This window comes from Arvicola amphibius, chromosome 2 (genome assembly GCF_903992535.2).
Source record: "Arvicola amphibius chromosome 2, mArvAmp1.2, whole genome shotgun sequence".
In the NCBI taxonomy this organism is placed as follows: Eukaryota; Metazoa; Chordata; class Mammalia; order Rodentia; family Cricetidae; genus Arvicola; species Arvicola amphibius.
Genome location: NC_052048.2, coordinates 132086941 through 132106777, shown reverse-complemented (window position 1 = coordinate 132106777; position 19837 = coordinate 132086941). Strand labels below are relative to the sequence as shown.

At 49.1% G+C, this 19837-nt stretch overlaps 1 protein-coding gene across 1 annotated transcript; it reads left to right on the top strand.

Moving 5' to 3' along the window:
* Nucleotides 1-466: 466 nt before the first annotated feature.
* Fam166c (family with sequence similarity 166 member C) lies at nt 467-18862 on the top strand. The gene is made up of 4 exons (XM_038317906.1): nt 467-540; nt 14383-14653; nt 16697-16809; nt 18718-18862. The coding sequence occupies exons 1-4, from the start codon at nt 467-469 to the stop codon at nt 18860-18862; spliced, it is 603 nt and encodes a 200-aa protein (XP_038173834.1).
* The last annotated feature ends 975 nt before the right edge of the window (nt 18863-19837 follow it).

Genomic DNA, 19837 nt, shown 5'->3' with positions numbered 1-19837 from the left:
CACAGCTCACCCTGTCTGAGGAACATGGGAAAGGAAGCTCAAAGGGATACGGTGGGAGTAATGAAGAAATGAATGCAGAATTCTGAAATGACAGGGTTGGGAAACCACACACCTAGTGATGGCCCATCATGGAGCCATTTCTTGGAGCCTCAAAGATGGAGGGAGCCCTGAGCGTCCTAGTGGCCCAAACTGAATCATTGAGAACCTCTTCAGGAGGGACCTAGCCTTTTCACTTCCGCACCAAATGTGAGCATCGTAGATATGAACACCTAGGCTGGATGCCAGGGAGACTTGGGGCAGCCACACAGAAAACTTGTGGGGGATGGTGGGGCGAGAGAGGCCGTCTAGGGAGCACACTGTCCCAGAACGAACTCGGGTTGCCAGGCACGTGGTTGCCGGGTGACCAGCTGGCTGTTTACCGCAGGGCTGAGCCGAGCCACAGCGCTGGGGCTCGCAGCACCCCACCATGGCCTCCCGTAGCGCGGGCACACTATTGACCGAATTCAATGCCGCCTTCGTGCCCCCCTCCCTCATGCCCGGGTAAGCCGCCAGGCACCCTGGCACCCCTGAACTTGCCCGTCAGAGCCCTCCTCCTCCCCACTGCACACACCTGCCAGGACTCCGATGCTCCGCCCTCCCAATCTGGGGGACTTCAAGGAATCCCACCTGGCCCCTTTTCCTTCTTGGCTTTCATGACTTTTCTGCTATAACAACAGGCAGGCAGGTGATGGGACTGGAGAAGTTGATGGGTGAGAATTAGCCCGGGATGATGCCATCTGCTATGGATGGGGCCAGAGTGAGAAAGGAAAAGATGAAAACGTGTGTGTTTGGAGCAGCAGAGGAATAATGTAAGGAGGAGTAGGAGGGCATGCTGGGTTTTCCAGGAAGATGAGTATTTATGGATTGAAGGCGGGACTGAGGCTGGGTGGGCATGGCTGCCTGGCAGGGCAGTATTTGACAGTTGGTAGAGTACACTACCCATCTGACTTTTACACATACTCTCTTCTGCAAACTGAGCAGACTGCAAACGGGAAACCCCCAGCCTCAACAGAACACAGTATATTCTGCATAAAATTTAAATTGTTTTCCAAAAGATGCAACAAGGCACCATCAATTTTAGAAACAATACACGCTGAAGTAGCTGCAATGGAGGCTGGGGCTCTAGTTTCCATCCAGCCTGTCTGTGGACGGGGCCTTTCTCTGGTGTTCAGTCAGCTCAAAAGCTGCTCTGACTGCCGCCAGACAGAGGTGGTCTTACAAAAGCATGGTAGTTTCCCAAAGGCAAGCCAGGCATGTTGATCAGCTCACCTTGGAGCTTGCCGGATCATTCTTTCTTCACTTGGAAAAGATGTTGGGTGCTCATGGGGCATTGCCAGGCGTTCTAGGATCCTGGGAAAACAGACAGGTAAGGGGAGAGATTACCCTTGAGGGGTTCCAGCCTTCTATTTGGATTTTCTTTTCTTTAGATTTTTGTTTTGTTTTGTTTTTCGAGACAGGGTTTCTCTGTAGCTTTGGAGCCTGTCCTGGAACTAGCTCTTATAGACCAGGCTGGTCTCGAACTCACAGAGATCCGCCTGCCTCTGCCTCCCGAGTGCTGGGATTAAAGGCGTGCGCCACCGCCGCCCGGCTTTTCTTTAGATTTTGAGATAGAGTCTCATGAAGTTACCTAGACAGACCTTGTGCTCTTGAGGTAGGCTAGGCTGTCCTTGAACTTTTGATGCTCCTGCCTCAGTCTCCTGAGTGCTGGCATTAGAAGCCTATGGCACCAGGCCTGACTCTCAGATAAATACGTACGGTTTAGTTCAAATCCATCTTTGTGGCCATCGTTAGCAGCGGTTCTGTCAGATTCTGGGTGTCTGTCATACATTGATACTTTATTTTTCTTAAGCCTCCACAGGCTTTTATTGGAAGAGCCTCTGCCGTCAGACCCATTGGTTCTTTGCTGCCTGCTGAGCAAGACCCGGGGTGCCTGAGGCCCTGCCACACAATTCCCTCCCTCTAGAAGTTGTGGGAACTATAATTTCAGGGCAACCCCCACAGTGCCTGTCTTAACATACTGATTATCTACAGTTCCCTCAAGAGCCGCATCCTATCCCATGATGCCTTTGGAAAGAGTAATGACCAGTGGCCATAAAGGAGGCTTCACTAGCCTGGACTAGGCTGAGCAGCTGAGCCCATGTCTGCTGCTTTCTTGTTAAGATCATGCTGGGAAAGGGGGTGCTTTCATTAAAGGTCCCCATGAACCAGGAATGAAGTAAGCCATCTGGTGTTTCTACACCTCACTGGCAACTCTGTTAACTTAATGAAGGAATCCAGGATCCCCTACCTCGCCTGGATAATTATTATTTTTTCCTGTTCTTTTTCAAACATTAATCACAGATTTTAAAGAACAGCCAGTCTCTCTCAGACACTCAAATCACCTCCTTTGTAGTTTTATCCACAGGCAGAGGTGGTGAGGACCACACAGCTCTCATAGCCCAAATTCTTGCTGTTTCAGATATGGCCATGGGGGCCTATGCATGATCTCCTGCTGGTGACTGTAAGAGCTGGGATGGAGCCAGGTCTCTGGTACCTGGCAGTAATACCATAAATCCCCAACTATGTGCCAGGCTCACACTGTGATATGTCCATTCCAAGCCCCTGTATGAAAAGGTCTCTAAGGCCCAGTGTGATGGCTCAGTGGGTAAAGGAACTTGATGATCCAAGTTCAATCCTGGGACCCACATGGTGGCAGGAGGAGAGAACATACTCCTGACAGTTCTCTGACCTCTGCACACTGGCCATGACACACGGCACCATCCCCCCAAAATTATTAAGTAAAAAAGATTTCATAGCCACCAAGAGGAGGAATGAGCTTCTTGCCCAGGGCCACTCCACGCGCCTTCATGACTTTAATGTTCTGCTTTATCCCAATATCTACCTGAACCTTCCTGGAGTCCATCACAGGCCCCATTGACTGGGCAGGGAGGGAACAGAGGAGAAGGTTAGAGATGCTGGAGTCAGCCAGCCGGGGCTTGAATGGGCCCTTATCATTTCATTACCTTGGGGAAGTCTTTATCCCCACGCTACTCTACTTACCTTATCTATTAATGAAGACATGTGTGCAAGTTAGAGGAAGGTAAATCAATGCGCACAGAGCCCTGCTCTTGGTAGCTGTTATCTGTTGCTGTTCGTTACAACACCGCTGTGTTCAATGCCTGACGCTCCAAGGGGCTGCTCTGGATGAGAAGGGTGATCACAATCGTGATGATGATGGTGATAACGACGATGATGATGACGATGACAGTGTTCAGATGGCTGTCAAGATGGCCTGTTTTGTTTCTTGCTGTTTTGAAGTATCACATTCTCCAGACACCTTCTGTAGATTGTAGATGCTACCTGTATGTACCTGGCTTAGGTGCCACACTGTACTGGGCAGAGAACTCCTGGGTCACATTCCCTGGGACCATAAACCTTTTGAAGGGTTAAGACCGCAGGTGAGGGTCTGCCATCTGCTGCAGATCAGGTGTGGCCCCTCACCTCCACCAGCCTGCCTAGGCTCTCTGTACGTTCATTCATGCCCAACCTTCTTCTTGAAACTCACTCCAGAGAAGAAAGCATGGGTTTGTAGAATTCTCCTGGATCTATGTCAGAAGCCCTCCAGGTAGCTAGTTTCAAAATGTCACCATGGGGGCTCTAAATCTAAGAAGGTATGAGGTAACACACCACCACATGGGATATCAACTTTCAGCAATTTCAGCTTCCCAAGGTCAACTCAGTCTGAAAATAAGAATAGAAGCTTCCAGGGACAAATGACTCATAAGCTTTAAATAATTTGTATTAATGTATTGTAATTATTTCATTACACCATTAGTTATTGCTAATCTCTAGTTAAACTTTATCGTAAACCCATATGTATAGGAAGAAAGAGAATACAGAGAATTGAATACCTGGAGATTTTTGGACAGATAAATCCTCCTGGAAGTGGAGGCTTGTCTGTATCTGCACAGTAAAATCCCATAGATAAAAACTAGAGAACACAGATGATATACGCATGAGTGATAATTGTTTGCACACTTATTATCTTAGTTTTCATACCATTTGTTTAATTACAACTTTAAATAATCAATATTTTTACACTAGTGATTTATTCATTTGTTTTTTTTAAAACTAGTCTTTTAAGCACAGATACATAACTGAAGTTTTTTTTGTTTTTGTTTTTTGTTTTTTTTTTTTTTTTTTTGTTTTTCGAGACAGGGTTTTTCTTTCTTCTCTGTAGCTTTAGAGCCTGTCCCGGAACTAGCTCTTGTAGACCAGGCTGGCCTCGAACTCAGAGATCCGCCTGCCTCTGCCTCCCGAGTGCTGGGATTAAAGGCGTGCGCCACCACCACCGGGCCATAACTGAAGTTTTTGCAACCACTCATTTGAGGCCAAGTCAAGCAAGTCAACCATTCCCTCATCTGCCAGCTCCCTGGGGCCTATGGCTTCTGGGATGAGAAAGAAAAGGTGGAACAGAGCAGATAGAGTTGGGCAGGGCTCAAGGCAGGCCTAACACATGGAGGTGCTGCCTCCAAGATGGGCCAGTCCATTGTGAAGTATGAAACAGAGGCTGTCTCACCCGGATGTGGGCCTCCATGTTAGATGTGAGAGCTTTTGTTTGTATCCTTCCTTGAGTCACGCATCAAGGTAAAAGTTCTGACGCCTTCCCCAGTGATTCCAGAGTGAAGGACCTTGGTGAAAGGGCAGGCCCCAGCCTAAGCATCTTTTAAAAGGATTCTCCCAGCATGCAACCTTCTGACAGCTCAGCCTTAGGCTGCGGGGTCTGACTAAGGCCAGTGGGCAGCTACCTTCTGTGATTCTCTCGTCTCAGCTACATGCATAGGTGGCACCCAGGCAGATATCAGACTCTGAAACCCCACTCGCTTCCTCTGGACTCTGCCCTTCGGGGAGTCGCATCCCGGTGGAAGCCTGTTCTCATTTGCTGTGGTCCTCCGGCAAACCATTTTACCTTTCTTCTCTCTGCACCTCTGCCAAAGCCATCTCCTCCTTAGATCTCAGCCCCGAGCTGACCTGAGGTGTTGCTTAGGCGACCGGTGCCTCTCACACCTCCTGGGACGTTAAGGAGCCCAGAGAACAGAGCATCTGGAGCCTGGAAACCAGACTATGTATCAGAGGTTCTCCTCCTTTCCTAGAGAAAGATGGGCTCTCCAAAACGAGCCCCTGCTTGTCAATTCAGTCCCGTAAACACTTACAGAGCACCTTAGGGTAGGAATGGCAGGAGCACAAATAGAAACAGTGGAAAGACTACCCCAAGGGCTCAGGCCATTTCAAATACAACAGAATGTGGACAGGACAAGGAATAGACAGCTGAACAGTGGGTGAGCAGGGCCTTGGAATTAATCAGTCGAGGCTTCCTGGACACGAGAGTACTTGGGTTGGGAATTTAGTTCAATGATAGAGCACTTGCCTAGTGTGCATGAGGCCCTAGGTTCAATACACAGCACTGTTTAAGAAAAAGAGTGTACTTGACATCTCCTGGAATGGCAGATATGATCATGGAGAAGGGAGAGGAAGGAGAAGAAGAAGGGGAGGGAGAAGAAGGAGGGGAGGCAACCCTCTGGATGAAAGGGATGTACCCTCTGGATGGAGGGAAGGCTTGAGCAAAAGCAAGGGTTGGAGGTTCTGTGTTCTCAAAGCGGCAGTCTAGTTGGAGAGTGTGAAAGTTTCTATAGGGAAGTTAAGAACAAGGTTGGCAAGATTCCTCACGCAGGTCCACAGCTAGGGACTCCCCCCACCCCCGAAGCTGGCCTGCTTTCTTCTTAATTCCATAGGCAGTGGGGAGCCCTCACAGGTTCTGCCAGGGGATGGGGTGGGAGGATGCCTTCAGCTCCATCCTCAGTGGAAGGTACGGCAGAGAAGAGGCTGTGCGCGGAATGGGAACACGCCAAATGCAGCAAGTTAATTAGTTAATAAGGCTGCTCAAGGGATCCCTGATGCTCATGGTAATTAATTTTAATGTCAGCTATGGGGCCAGCCAGTGCTCTTAAGAGGCAGGGATGGGATTGCTCCCTGAACACATAGGGATCCACAATAGGCCTTAGAATCCATTTGTGGTCTTGGCCTGGGAGCCTGGCTCAGCATCTCCTAGCTTGTATATGCAGGTAGATGGAGAAACATAGGGGCAGATGAATGGGCAAGAAGAGAAGAAGGGGTGGGTAGGAGATAAGCTTGTGCCACTGCCATTCTCCTCTGTCAAAGGGCCAACGGAAACAGGGCAACAGAAGGTCCTAGTATGGAGTCCAATGGGGTCTGTTGAAAGCCCGCACATCCAGGTGCAGCCAAGGGACACATGCCTAGCTTCTTGTTGTGTCCTCAGAGTGCTAACTAATGAGAATGCATGCACAGGCACACACCTGGCAGAGCTGTGACTTCAGAAGGAAAGCCAGGCAGAACTTAAGAGAGTTGCGGAGGAGGGGGCTTCTATTCTATTGGGATGCAAATGTCTTGGAATTCAGCGAGGGTGGGAAGGCAGGGAGCAGAGGAGGAGGATGGCAGGGAGCTGGGGGAAGGCAAGGAGAAGAATCCTAAGGACAAGTCTCATTTCCACAGCTCTTATCTTCTGAGGAGCCCACTGCCCTGTGGGCGGGATGCTCTATGCACGCTGGAAATCTGAACTCCCTTTAGAACAGGCCAGGAACACTGTGCCTCCAGCGATCTCGGGACTTGTCGCTCCTCCCATGGGCATGTATTGAGTGCTGGGGCTGGGGCTGGGGAAGAACACAGAGGTAGACACATGTTGTCTTAGTTTGCTTTCTATTGCTGTGTTAAGACACTGGCCAGGGGCAGCTTGAGTAGAAAAGGGTTTATTTACCTTGCAAACCCAATCATAGGCCATCATGGAGGGAGTTCGAAGTGGGAACTCAAGCCAAGCAGGAGCCCGAAGGCAAAGGCTATGGAGGAACACTGCTAGTGGCTTGCTCCCTATAGATTGCTCAGCCTGCTTTTTTTTTTATATATACCCCAGGATGACCTGTCCTGGGTGGCACCTCCCACATCAATCACTCATTTAAAAAAAAAAAAAAAGTACCCCCACAGACCTGCCTACAGGCAATCTGATGGAGGCCTTTTCTCAGTTGAAGTTCCCTCTCCCCAGATGACTCTAGCTGTGTCAAGTTGACAAAACCAAACACAATACTAACCAGGATAAGTGTGGATTTGAGTCTGAATGTGAGGATGATAATCCCAGAGGCAAACATTCACAGGGAGGTGCAGGGTGAGGTACTGGCTCTTCCCAAATGAGAAGGTGGCAAATCCTCTGGAGGCAGAAGAGCAGCCCTGCAGGTAGAGGAGCTGCTGATGGCATCAGAGACTAAGGGCGCAACACAGTGTGCAACTCTGCTAGGCCTGGGTGTCTGGGGGGAAGTGGGCCATGGTGAGGAAGATTGCCCTGACCCGGACACAGACTATAGTAGTGGTTGTAGAGGAGATGGACCGGACGACAGAGGGGGAAGGGAAGGACTTGGTTGAAGAACTCTAGGAGAACTGAGGTTGTCCTGGTGAGTATAGGTGTTGGGGAGAGGAAAGCAGAGAGAGCTTTGGGGAGCATATGAACACCGAAAGCTACCATTTGGTGACCCCTACCTTAGGTCTGAAAAAGGGGCCAGATGTGAAGCCACATAAAAGTGATTTTGTAAAAGAATACAATCAGCCCTGATTTTCTCTCTCAAAATGAAAGTGTGAAATTTAATCTCACTAGGATGTAAGAGAAGGAAACTGAAATAAAAGGGAAGATCAGGCAGACTTTAGATAAATGTCAACTCATCAGAAAAAGATATTAATCCCTCCAAGATCCTGGGGTGCGTGGGGGTGGGGGTAGGCAGCGAGAGAGCGACTGAAAGCCAACAGCGGCTGACAGAGTCATTACGTCGTGTACTTTTGGTGGCATTTCCATTTTCGATGGCATGGGTTGACTGTTCGGAGACATTCTCGGTGTGCTCCCATCTCCCCTCCACCCACCTTTCAATTTTGGTTGCTCAAGTTATTTTTGCCTTGACAGGTTTTATAACATTCGCTTCTGTTCTGCAAGCAGCGCTCACCTGGCTGCTATTCCTAGCCGTGTTCGTGAATAGGTTGGAAGATCACCAGCCCTCGTTCTCACAGAGGCCCTGTTTGACTGAGCTTAGTTCTTCCTTTGAATCACCTCTTGATTGGCAGGGTTTGCCACTCAACTCCTCTTTTAGGGAGAGCTGTGCTGTTTTATTTTCACATCTTCGTGCTAGGAAAGGATTGACTGGCCCCCTGGCTGGGGTCATAGTCTCAAGTCATGCTTCCTGCAGAGTGCTTTCTGCGACCCACACTCTTCCCTCCCTCCATTCTTTTCTTTCTTTTATATTGGTATGGCGTCTTATTTAGAGTTTCTACTGCTGTGAAGAGACACCATGACCACGACAATTCTTATAAGGCAAACTAATTGGGGCTTCTCTCATGGTGAGGCAAAGCATGTGTTTCTCCTTCAAAGAAGAGGAGAGAAAGCTAGCTACAAGCATCCCGACGTTCCCAGTCAACTCACCCCAAAACATAGCAGCAAGAGAGTCACGGAGCTCTAGTCTCACTGAAGCTAAGGAAAGGTGAAGCAACACCTCCCTTCACAACTGTTGTCTTTGGCTTTGCAGCTTATTGGAGCTGCATTTTTAGGAGGTTTCCTCTACAACATGAGACATCTCAGGAACTCTGCTTCTGCTTCTCAAAGTTCTTCCTTCCAAGCAGGAATCATCATCGGCACAAATGTAGCAGAGGGTCAGTGTGAGCCAAAGACATTGGATGGCCCTGGATGGCCTTGATTCAACCAGTAGAGGTTTATGGTTCAGTGAGGGGACAGAAGTGGGACTGAGAGAGGTCAGGAAAGAGCAGGGTTGAAGAAGCAAAGACAGAAGTTCTGGGGCATTCCTTAGAGAGATGGAGACAGAAAGGAGAAAGGGTAAGATGTGAGCAGCAGCAAAGTCTCCTACAGAACTTCACAGTCCAGAAAAGACTAGGGCACATCTTTAGGCAGAGGTCAGAAGTGAGGAGAGAAGGAGACATTAAAGATGGCAGGGAGGAAGGGCAGAGGCTGAGGAAAACAGAAGGCAAGAAAGGTAAGACTCCAGACACAGGTGGGGTGTACCATGGTAGAAAGGAGGATTCTATCTTCCAGAAGTGGCCATGGTGGCCACACAGGCTCTCAGGAGAGATCAGCAAAGACTCCCAAGCCCTCAATTTCTACATCAGAGGATGCATGGCTGTCAGCAGGAAGTCCAGGAGGATCCAGAAGAAAGGGCTCTGGAGTGGATGGAAAGGTATTGAGAGCCCACAGAGTCAAAGAATAGAGGGAAGGACTGGAGAGAGACCCACGAAGCCAGTGATGAGATCTCCTAGCTTGGCCACCTCTGCGGCCTACTTCATGCCACTCTGAGTCAGGCACATCCTTGTTACCAGATCCCAGGCAGGCCCACTGGAGGGAATGATAGGACCAGAGCCGGAGGGACTTGAGATATTTTGATCACAATGGAAATTAACCAGCAGGTCTGCTTGTCACTCTACATGGTTTTCTTGCTTTTTTTCCCCTGAAAATACAGGGAAAGAAATCATGTATTAATTCTGGGCCTGCACCCATTGCAAAGAGGCAGAAAGGTCTAAGGGGCCCTCTTGGGTCTGGATAAGAGTCAGGAATGTAGAAACAGACAAGCTGTAGTTCCCTGTACCACCAGGGCTTAACTGGGGTTTCCCTGGTGTGTGGTTGCCCATAAGTTCTCATGGAGAGTGGTTGTCATCTTAGGACATGTATTGGAAGTCTCAGGAATATGGTCACTGGCCTTCTGGTGTTTGATAATCTAGGTTCAACTGTGTCCATTACCGCTACTGTAGATATTCTATCTGCTCATCATTTTATCTGTTTAATAAACAGCTTGTTTTCTCCCCACATACCTAATTTGCCAAACCAACTATGAAGAACCAGGGACTCAAATATGTAAAACACAAACCCATCCCGCATCTGAGAAGCTTGCCATCTGAGGGCATTAAGAGGGTAGCTCTCTGAACAGCACAGAGAGAGGCGCAGGTGATGGAGGGAACTTTAGGGTGCAAAGGGAACAGATATAATCATTTAGACCTGGAAGAGGAAGAAGCTCTTAGGTGTGGTATTTGACAAGTCTTAAGGATCCATTTGGTATTGGGAAGCAGAGCAGGGTAATACACTCAGGACCTAGAGGCAGGAAGATATCTGAGTTTGAGGCCAGCTTAGTCTACAACTCAGCCAAGGCTACAAAAAAAAATTAGTGTGTGTGTGTGGGGGGCAATGATTCACAGGAGGGAGTGGAATAAACAGGCTGACATCCTGATTTCAGGAGGAGGTGAAGAAGAGAGGGCACAGAGAGCAAGGGAACATGTCACCTATAGAATCACAGTGGTCCTTTAGGCCTGGGACATTCGGTGACCTTGAGGATTCAAGTGGGTAGGCTTTAAACTACTTCACCAAGGATTTGATGTTGGGCAGTGCCATGTCTGGATTGTGGAAATGGATTCAAGGAGCAGAGGTTTGAGCACAGTTAGGAGAGCAAGGGTGCTGTGGCCCAAGTTTCAATGAAGGAGATATGGCTGAGCTTAAGCGATCCAGGTGGAGGGATGATGGGACTTGCTGCCTAGCCGGATGGGAGGGGTAGATATCTACACTTTTACATGGATAGCTAGGGAGAACTCTTCATGGAGTTAAGGCCAGACTGTCGGGCAAAGTAGGTGTGAGAAGTCTCGTTCTGGAAGGACCAAGGGAGATGTGTAGTGTACTTTGTGCTTGAAGAGGACTCCTAGGCTAGATTATGGTTAAGGCCATGCCGTGTGTGTCAGAACAGACCCCAAAGGAGCCCCAGCCCTTAAGAGGTTGTGAGAGGAAATTAAAGGAAAGTTTAAGCAGTGAAGGACTCCATCAACAACAGAAAACTGATAGACATGCAATGGAACAAAAGGGCCCGAGTTCCAGTCCCAACAAGCAAAAGAATTTGGCAGCTTTGACCGTGTCGTTCTGGGTTTACCAAGGAACATAAAGGAAAGGGACTGCGGAATCTCCCTCTGTGGCTAAGGAAAGCTGCTGAGGCCAGATGTACATCAAGGGTGTCCCTGTACGGAGATCCAGAGAGGCCATCCTGTGAAGCTGTGAAGTTAAGGCTGGACTTTGTTGGAGACCTCGAGATGTTGGAGATGCCTGCCAAGAAGAACTGCCGACTGGTTGTGGGACCAGCCAAAGAGAGAGAAGTGTGTTGCAGTCAACAAAGCGGAAAGGAATCGGAGAGCTGAAGAGTGCTTTGACATCAGACATGGAGATGCAGAATTTGGAGTTTGTCCTGCTGATTTTAGGTTGTAGGCTTATATTTCTATATGGTGTGGCAGCCAGGCTCTAAAGCCATAGGCTCCACCTGAGGTGGTCACGTAGCTCTCCAGACAGCCTGTCTCTGCCCTAACAAAGGGTCAAGATGTTGTTTTGCTCCTTTCTTTGTAATTTGGAGGATACCTGATAGAGATGCTGATTCAAACTTACGTGACAGCTAGCATACAGAGCAGACAGGTAGTTGTGGATGTGACTAAAAGCCATTCACCTGGTTACCTAGGAAACAAAATGCTAATATATTTGCCCTCAGTTAAGTTTTGGTATAAAGACTGTTTGAAGAATAAAGCAGGAGGAATTCTTCATAATGTCAACTCAGGACTTCATCAGGGATCACTGAGAATCTCCCTCCCAATAAAATCATGGGAGTTGTGTCTTTATTCCCGCGTGCCTCCACACTGGTCCAGAGAGGGAAAGTAGTTTATGTTGGGGCATTGGACCCCGACATTAGGTCTTGCTTTTTGATTCAGTATATCCTCACAATTAGAAGGATTTGGAGGTGTGGTCTTGTTGGAGTAGGTGTGGCCTTGTTGAAGTAAGTGTGTCATTGGGGGATGGGCTTTGAGATTTCAAATGCTCATACCAAGCACAGTGTTTCTCTCTTCTTCTTGGCCTATAGATCAGAATGTAACTCACGGCTACTGATGATAATAAACTAAGCCTCTCGAACTCTAAGCAAGCTTCTATTTAAATGCTTTCCTTTATAGGAGTTACCTTGGCCATGGTGTCTCTTCACAGCAATAGAACAGTGACTAAAACAGGTGGATTGAGGGTCTGAGTCCAGCTGCTTAGCACACACATAAAAGCTTAAAGTCCAAGTACGGCAGAACATATCAATAACTTGAGCATTGGGAGTCTGGAGGGCTCACAGAGCTCAATAGAGAGCTCGTCCAACCAGGTAAGCTCTGGATTCAGTGAGAGACCCTGTCTCAAAAGATCAGGTGGAGAGCAATGGAAGAAGAACCCAACATCGATCTCTGACCTCCACACATGTATGCGCTCTCTGTCTCTCTCTGTCTCTCTCTCGCCCTCTCCCTCAGATGAATGGAAAAGGATGAAGAGACTCAAAAGAATGAACAGAGAAGTGGGCACAAAGAACAGGGTAATAGAAAGTGATATGTCCAGGGTAGGGGGGAGATGTCCTCTGTGCTAACAGCGGGGAGGTCATTATCAGCAACTTCAAGGGCAGAATTTCTCTGAAGGAGAGTCAGGTGCTGGAATGTGAGGACTGGAAGGCAATAGGGACCACATAGACCAGAAAGCTTCAGTCTGTCTGACGTGCTGAGCAGCCTCTCTCTGTAAGCCTCGTGTAGCCAAGGGTCTCCCGTCTCAGAAGGGTCACTAAGCCCATCTTCTGTCCCTCTTGCTGGGCCTCCCTGGCATCAAAAGAGTTGTTCTAGGGTGTTTGGCAACACAGATCCTTGGTCAGGTCCCCCAGGTCATTTGGACAAGCGTCTTGTGAGGTCATGGGGATGTCAACCTGAAAACCACAATTACAAGGAGTTTGGAGGAGTTGGAAGGGGGGCAGAGGGACATGAAGGAAATCTAGCACTCATGAACGACCTTTTCAAAAAGAATTTAAAAACAACACAACTCTCACCTTGAAGGAGAGAAGAGAGCTTATTCTAGAGCCAAATATGGGTGCCTGTGGGCCCGGAACTCAGTGTTAGGTTACCCTGTATTCCGTGTTCCAATGTGATAATGGTTTGATGAAGTTTTTATAGTAACAGAATAAAAAAGTCACAAATCAAGACCCTTTAAAAATGCATTGGAGTAGGTAAAGTGTCCTCTGTTACAGTCCCCACATTTTTTAAAAAAATATTTATTTACTTGTTTATTATGTATACAATATTCCGTCTGTGCATATGTCTGCAGGCCAGAAGCGGGTACCAGAACTCATTACAGATGGTTGTGAGCCACCATGTGGTTGCTGGGAATTGAACTCAGGACCTTTGGAAGAGCAGGCAATGCTCTTAACCACCGAGCCATCTCTCCAGCCCCATAGTCCCCACATCTTATCTGATGGTGTTGTTACTTAGCTTTTCGGTTGGTAGAAAATAGGGTTTTAAGTTAATGCCCTCAAAACTGTCTTTACCTATTAGTCATTGGATATTAGGTTGGGCACAAAGGCAGGCAAGGCATGGCTCTTTAGTGGTCTATTGATAGCCCGGGATAGAATGTGATTAGGCTCTGGACCCTCAACGTTCCAACCTTTCCAACTCCAATCTCTTCAATTAAAACATCAAAGTTGGAATCAGCTCTGCTTAGCCTTGAAAACAAGTTTAGTTGGAGGTGCAATGACTTTAGGGAACTTTTCGCTCATGGGAGCGAGACCCAGCCAGGGCTGTGCTGCAGAAAACCAAACACGCACAGCATTTCACTGCTGAGCCCGCCAACTTCTCCTGACTCCTATAACAAGATGACTGCAGAAGACCAGGACTAGACAGAGCCCTGGAATCTTCTGGCCAGTCCTTAAAGAGCTGGGGGATCTGTGTGCGGGTCACTTGCCCGTAGTCCCCTTGAGAGGCTCAGAGGTCTGTGGTCTAGAGGACAGCAACCCAGCCAACCCCTCTGTGCCAAAGAAGCGGCCCAGAGGCCTGTTCACATGACCTTCCCCCTAAAGAGCTGAGCAGGCTAGTGCTCTAGTGCTCTTTTTTAAAAATTTATTTATTTATTTATTTATTTATTTATTATGTATACAATATTCTGTCTGTGTGTATGTCTGCAGGCCAGAAGAGGGCACCAGACCTCATTACAGATGGTTGTGAGCCACCATGTGGTTGCTGGGAATTGAACTCGGGACTTTTGGAAGGGCAGGCAATGCTCTTAACCACTGAGCCATTTCTCCAGCCCAGGCTAGTGCTCTTTAAGAATTCTTTCACAGCCGAGGGACACAAGAACCCTCAGTTGCCAAGGGCCTGTCTGAGAGCTACTATGGTTGTCATGAAGTTGCATCTTCCTCCACCCACCCCTCCCCACTGTCACTGCAGGTATAAAGGCCATGTCCCCGGTGTGGCTTCCTCCTTCGGCTCCCCATATGGCAACACCACCTTTAAGTACTTCCAGGACCTCCGCAATACAGCCTTGGAGAAGAGCTATGCACTTCTCAGTGGAGGCCGCTTTCCCACCATCTTCTCCCCTAACCCCTCCCTGGTGCTGAGCAGCCAAGTGCAGAACTGGGATCGCTGGCTGCATCTGCCCATCTACACCCGGTTCAACCTGGACAGCAGGCGCAACTTCGAGATCACTAACTTCTACCAGGTGAGCTGCCCGCAGCCCCCGCCTGGAAAGGCCTGGACGGCTGGGAGGGGTGGTGGTGCCTTTTTCAGAGTTTCAGGGCCCTTTAATCCCAGCACTCGGGAGGCAGAGGCAGGCGGATCTCTGAGTTCGAGGCCAGCCTGATCTACAAGAGCTAGCTCCAGGACAGGCTCTAGAAACTACAGGGAAACCCTGTCTCGAAAAACAAAAAACAAACAAACAAAAAAAAAAAAAAAAACAGAGTTTCAGGGCCCGACGAGCTCTTCTGTAGTCCAGGGGTTTCTGTGGTTCTGTCTTGCTCGGTCCACAGCCAGTGTAGTTGGGGAACCTTCAACGATGCCCCAGCCCCTTCCTTTGCTCCCTCTAGTCTTTTGAGTCCATGGCTTTTCTTAGTCTCTCTTGCTGTGATAAAAGACCATAGCAAAAGCAATTTAGGGAGAAAAGAGTTTATTTGGCTTACACTTCCATATTACAGTCCACTATCAAAGGAAGTCAGGACAGGAACCTGAAGGCAGGAGCCGGAGCAAGAAGCCACGGGGAAATTCTGTGTTTTAGCTAGCTCCCTGTGGCTGCTCCGGACCACCCACCAGAGGTAGCGCCACCCTCAAAGGCCTGGGCCCTCTCACATCAATCACCAATCAACAAAATGCCCCACAGGCTTGCCTACAGGTCAAACTGGTGGGGGCTTTTTCTCAATTGAGGTTCCCCTTTCCCAAGCGACTCTAGCTTGTATCAAACTGACGTGAAACTAGCCAGCTTGCTTACTTCTTCCCTGAAGAAAAGACCCAAAACAAACCCCAGGGAAAACCATACGCAATCAAAGGCTCCACTGAAATTTCTTGGTACCCATTCACCCTCCACAGTTCCCATTCCCCTTAGAGTGTGCCCCAGGTCATCCTTAGCCCACACTGAAACAAACTGTCTGATGAAGAGATGAGGATGAAAGGGACCTAGCCATACCCCTGATACTTTTGCTTCCCCGGCTCATCCGGTGTCCCCAGTGCAGCGCAGCACAGCACACAGGTCTTGGTTGGAATGAGGGTTTGGTTCATGCTAAATCTAGGAGCCCTGTTCTTGGCAGCATTTTCCTTCATACTCCACTCCCTCCCTTGTAGTGAGTAGCTGCGGGCAGGCCTGCTTTTCATTCCGCCCGGATCCCACACGGCTAGCTTTACACCCAAAATAACAACACATAACTGTATTCATTTAAACACTGCCTGGCCCATTAGTTCCAGCCCCTTATTGTCTAATTCTTACATCTTGATTAACCCATTTCTAATAATCTGTGTAGCACCATTAAGTGGTGTCTTACCGGGAAAGATTCAGCCTGGTGGCTGGCTTCATGGAGACTGTCCCAGAGAGGAGAGGCAGGGCAATTGTCTGAGCCATCTACCTTACTTCCTTCTTCCTGTTCTGTCTATTCCACCCACCTAAGGGCTGGCCTATTAAATGGGCCAAGGCAGTTTCTTTATTAACGAATGAAATCAACACAAACAGAAGACCCTCCCACATCACTCTCTCTCTCTCTCTCTCTCTCTCTCTCTCTCTCTCTCTCTCTCTCTCTCTCTCTCTCTCTCTCACACACACACACACACACACACACACTCACACACAGCCTGGTAGGAAGGACACAGACACTGCCTGATGCCAGAGTGATTGAGGGACGTTTCCCAGGGACAGGATGAGTAGCCAATCCCAGGTTTTGAGAACCTATGGGACCATCTCAGTGGGTCAGTGGCAGCCTTTCTCTTCCTTTTGACTCACGCAGACACAGTTGCTCCAGGAGTGAAGAAGCAGAGCTTGTGTGGACAGCGATGTGTTTGTGTGGGCAGCGGTGTGTTTGTGTGGGCAGCGGTGTGCTCAGGGCATGCTTGTGTGGGCATGAGGCATTGAGGACAACAGCTGGTTAGCCACTGAGCTGAGAGTCCCAGGATCCCTGGAGATTCTGCCAGGAGCATGGGAGGAGACTTCTCACTCCTGACTAGGTACAGCCGGGAACAGGTGACGCAGTAACACCCCATTGTGTGTTCTTTGACTGAACTGTAGACAGTACAACAGCAGCGGCAGTACTACCAGGACAAGACTGGCATGGTGCCCCACGTTCCCTACTTCGTGCTGCCTGTGAAGGAGCGGAACCGGTACCCCCTACCCACTGACTTGTGAGTGTCCCTGTCTTCCTCCATGTTGGGAACACCCATACACACACATCCACAGGGCACCCACTCCTCATCCGGCCCTAGAGCCCTAACACTCAAAACCAATTAGCAACCTAACCTGTGGCGCCTGCCGCGCAGAAGCAGTTGCATTGCAGAGAAGGTCCCAGGCCCAGGAACTGGTAGAGGGAGAATGCCAGGAACCTGTTTGGGCACAATCAGGAAGTGCTTTCCTGACCAGATGCATACTCCACAGCCTCTGCTGGTGGGAACCTGCCCCTTCTTCTGCAAAGGCCTGGTCTCAAAGCTGCACCAGTCCAAACCTGGAGCTGCTGCTGCCCTCTAGTGGTTGAATGGGACACTACATCCACTAGGGATGGGCTTGCCACCCCCACCTTCTCGCCTTCTCCTATGGAGCCCAGTCTGGGTTGTTCTGGGAACCTAGTTGCACACTAAGAACTTGAAAACATCTTAAAAGCTTAACTAACCAAGTAAAAACATGTAAGAAAGCATGTTACAGCCTAACCCTCACGCCTGGGCTTATCTGGGAGAGCCTCGGCCCACCACCAGGTCAGACCTATTTTGCTCTGTAAGGTGAGCCAGGCAGTGTCTTTCCTCCTGCCACTCAAGGGACGCAAGCCTATTCCTAGGTGCCTGTGGCTTTGGTAGAGCTGTCATTTGTGCCTGGCTAGAGACGCAACACTCCAAGCCCATTCATTCTTCACCTGATCTGTGCATCCCACCTCCCTTTTCTGGGGAGGGGCTCTTAGGAGGTCAGTGGGCAGGTTTGGGGCTTCAACCCTCCCTAAGCCCTGCGCACCTCAAGAGCCCCAGCCTCAGCATCCAGATGTCGATAAGCAACTGTTCCCACACAGTTCGATAGATTTTGCAGACATTGTCCCACTGCTTCTAGAAGTGCCTCTCTGTGGATAAACAGGTAAACTGAGTCCAGGGAGGACCTCAGGAGCTTGTGCTGGGTGGCCTGGTGGCTGGAGGCCTAGTCTGGAAAGAGACCCATGTCTGCTATCATCAACTCAGCCTTTGAGTTGACCTTCTCTCTAATGAGGCAATTCTGAGCGTGTCTCCATGGAGACAGGTCCTCTTGCATCATGCCAGATGTGTTCTTCTTGAATCTTCAAGACTACTGGATCTTGTTTTTTCACCAAATTACCTGGTAGTCCATAAGACAGTGCCATGCCTGCCCCAGACAGCTAATCTTAAGTGCCTAGGGAAGGCCAATGATCAGTTCTATAGCCTGGAGAGTCTCTACCTTTTTGGAATTCCATCACCATCACCGCTATCACCATCACTGCCATCACCACCACAATTACCATCACCACCACCATCATCACCACCATCACCATCACCGCTATCACCACCATCATCACCATTACTATCATCACCACCACCACCACCATCACTGCCATCACCACATCACCGCCACCGCCACCATCACCACCATTATTATGACCATTATCGTCACCTTCCTCACCTTCCCCTCATCACAATTACCATTACCACCATCACCATCATTATCCCCATTACCTTCACCATCATCACCACCATCGCATTCACCATCCATCACCACCATCATCCTTACCGTAACATCACCATCTCCTAGAACAGCTGAGTGTTTACTCCTTGCCTTGCTTTATGTTAGGTGCCTTCTCTGCAGAGCTTCATTTAGAACAGCGTCAATAATGTAACAGTAACAGCAGCTCACTGTTACATGGATTTGCTTCCAGCAGGAGATGGGACCAGCACCCATACCCAAGTCCATGTGACTTTGCAGATGTCACACTGCTGAATGGCCACAGGGCCACAGAGCCTTGTGGGTACATGGGGTTATGGTGAACACTCTTTACCCTTCCCACCAGGCACACTGCCTGACGACAGCCCCATCCTTGTCCCCAGGCCTCCTCTGAGCCCGAAGAGTAAGTGGCACCTTCTAAGAGTGTCCCCCGACTACCTGAAGCCCTACCAGACTTTCCCATCAGGGAAGAGAGTCTCCTCACAAGAGCGGCAACGGAGGGACCTTTACTTCGAGTTCAGAGCCTGAAACCAGGTGGCTGACGCCAGGGAGCCTTGGCCTGACCAGGCTGGCTTGCTTGAAATAAAATCTTCAGCCACAACCACCCCATGTGTCCCTCCTTTGTATCCTTTCATTCACCATGCATGAAGGTATCCTGAGCACCCGAGAGAGCTAAGCCTAAGAGATTCAAGCTAAGACGCAGTGTTAGCTGCAGTGGGCCACCCCACTGCTCCCAAGTTGAGGCAGGTGGGATTGGAGGGTCTGACAAAGGTCAGGCTCATGAGTCTGCCCAGGCGGGTCCCTCAGGTGTGGAGACCTCACATCTTCTTTCACTAGCATAATTGAGAGCACCCAGCCTGTGTCTGGAAGTGGGTGCCACGGCTCCCAGACAACTGCCCTGGGTGTTCATGCTTAGCTAACTTTTTCTCTTTACTTGGTCTAGGACATCGGCCCGTGGGAATTTTGCCACTCACATTCTGAATGGGATTTCCACCCTCAGTTAACTGACTCCACAAACACCCTCACTGATGTATGCAAAGGTGTGTGTCACCTTTGCATACATCACAATTTGAGTGTTTCTTCGTCCACTCAAATTGACAATCAAAATAACCCTCACTCATGGGAAGGAATTGTCCCTAGAGCCTTGGTGTTATTTAATTGACCCTTATGATAACTTGTAAGCACAGCATCTCACTGAAGATGTGGAACTTTCAGGATGCTGAGAAAGTTGCCCAAGCATACACAGTAAGGAAAGGACACAGACAAGATTTGAACCAGGTTTTTGGGACTCCCCAGTCCTGGCTTCTCACACAGCCAATGTGGAGACAGAAGGGGTCTTTATGATCCAGAGGGGCCTGGCAGTGGGGCAGCTTTTGAAGAGAAACTCTTTGAACATCGGTATTCAGCATGGACTGGCAGGAGCTAGCTGAGTGGGCATCTACCCTTGAGCTTAGATCTTTTTTTTTTTTTTTTTATTGAGAGAGGGTTTCTCTACGCAGCCTT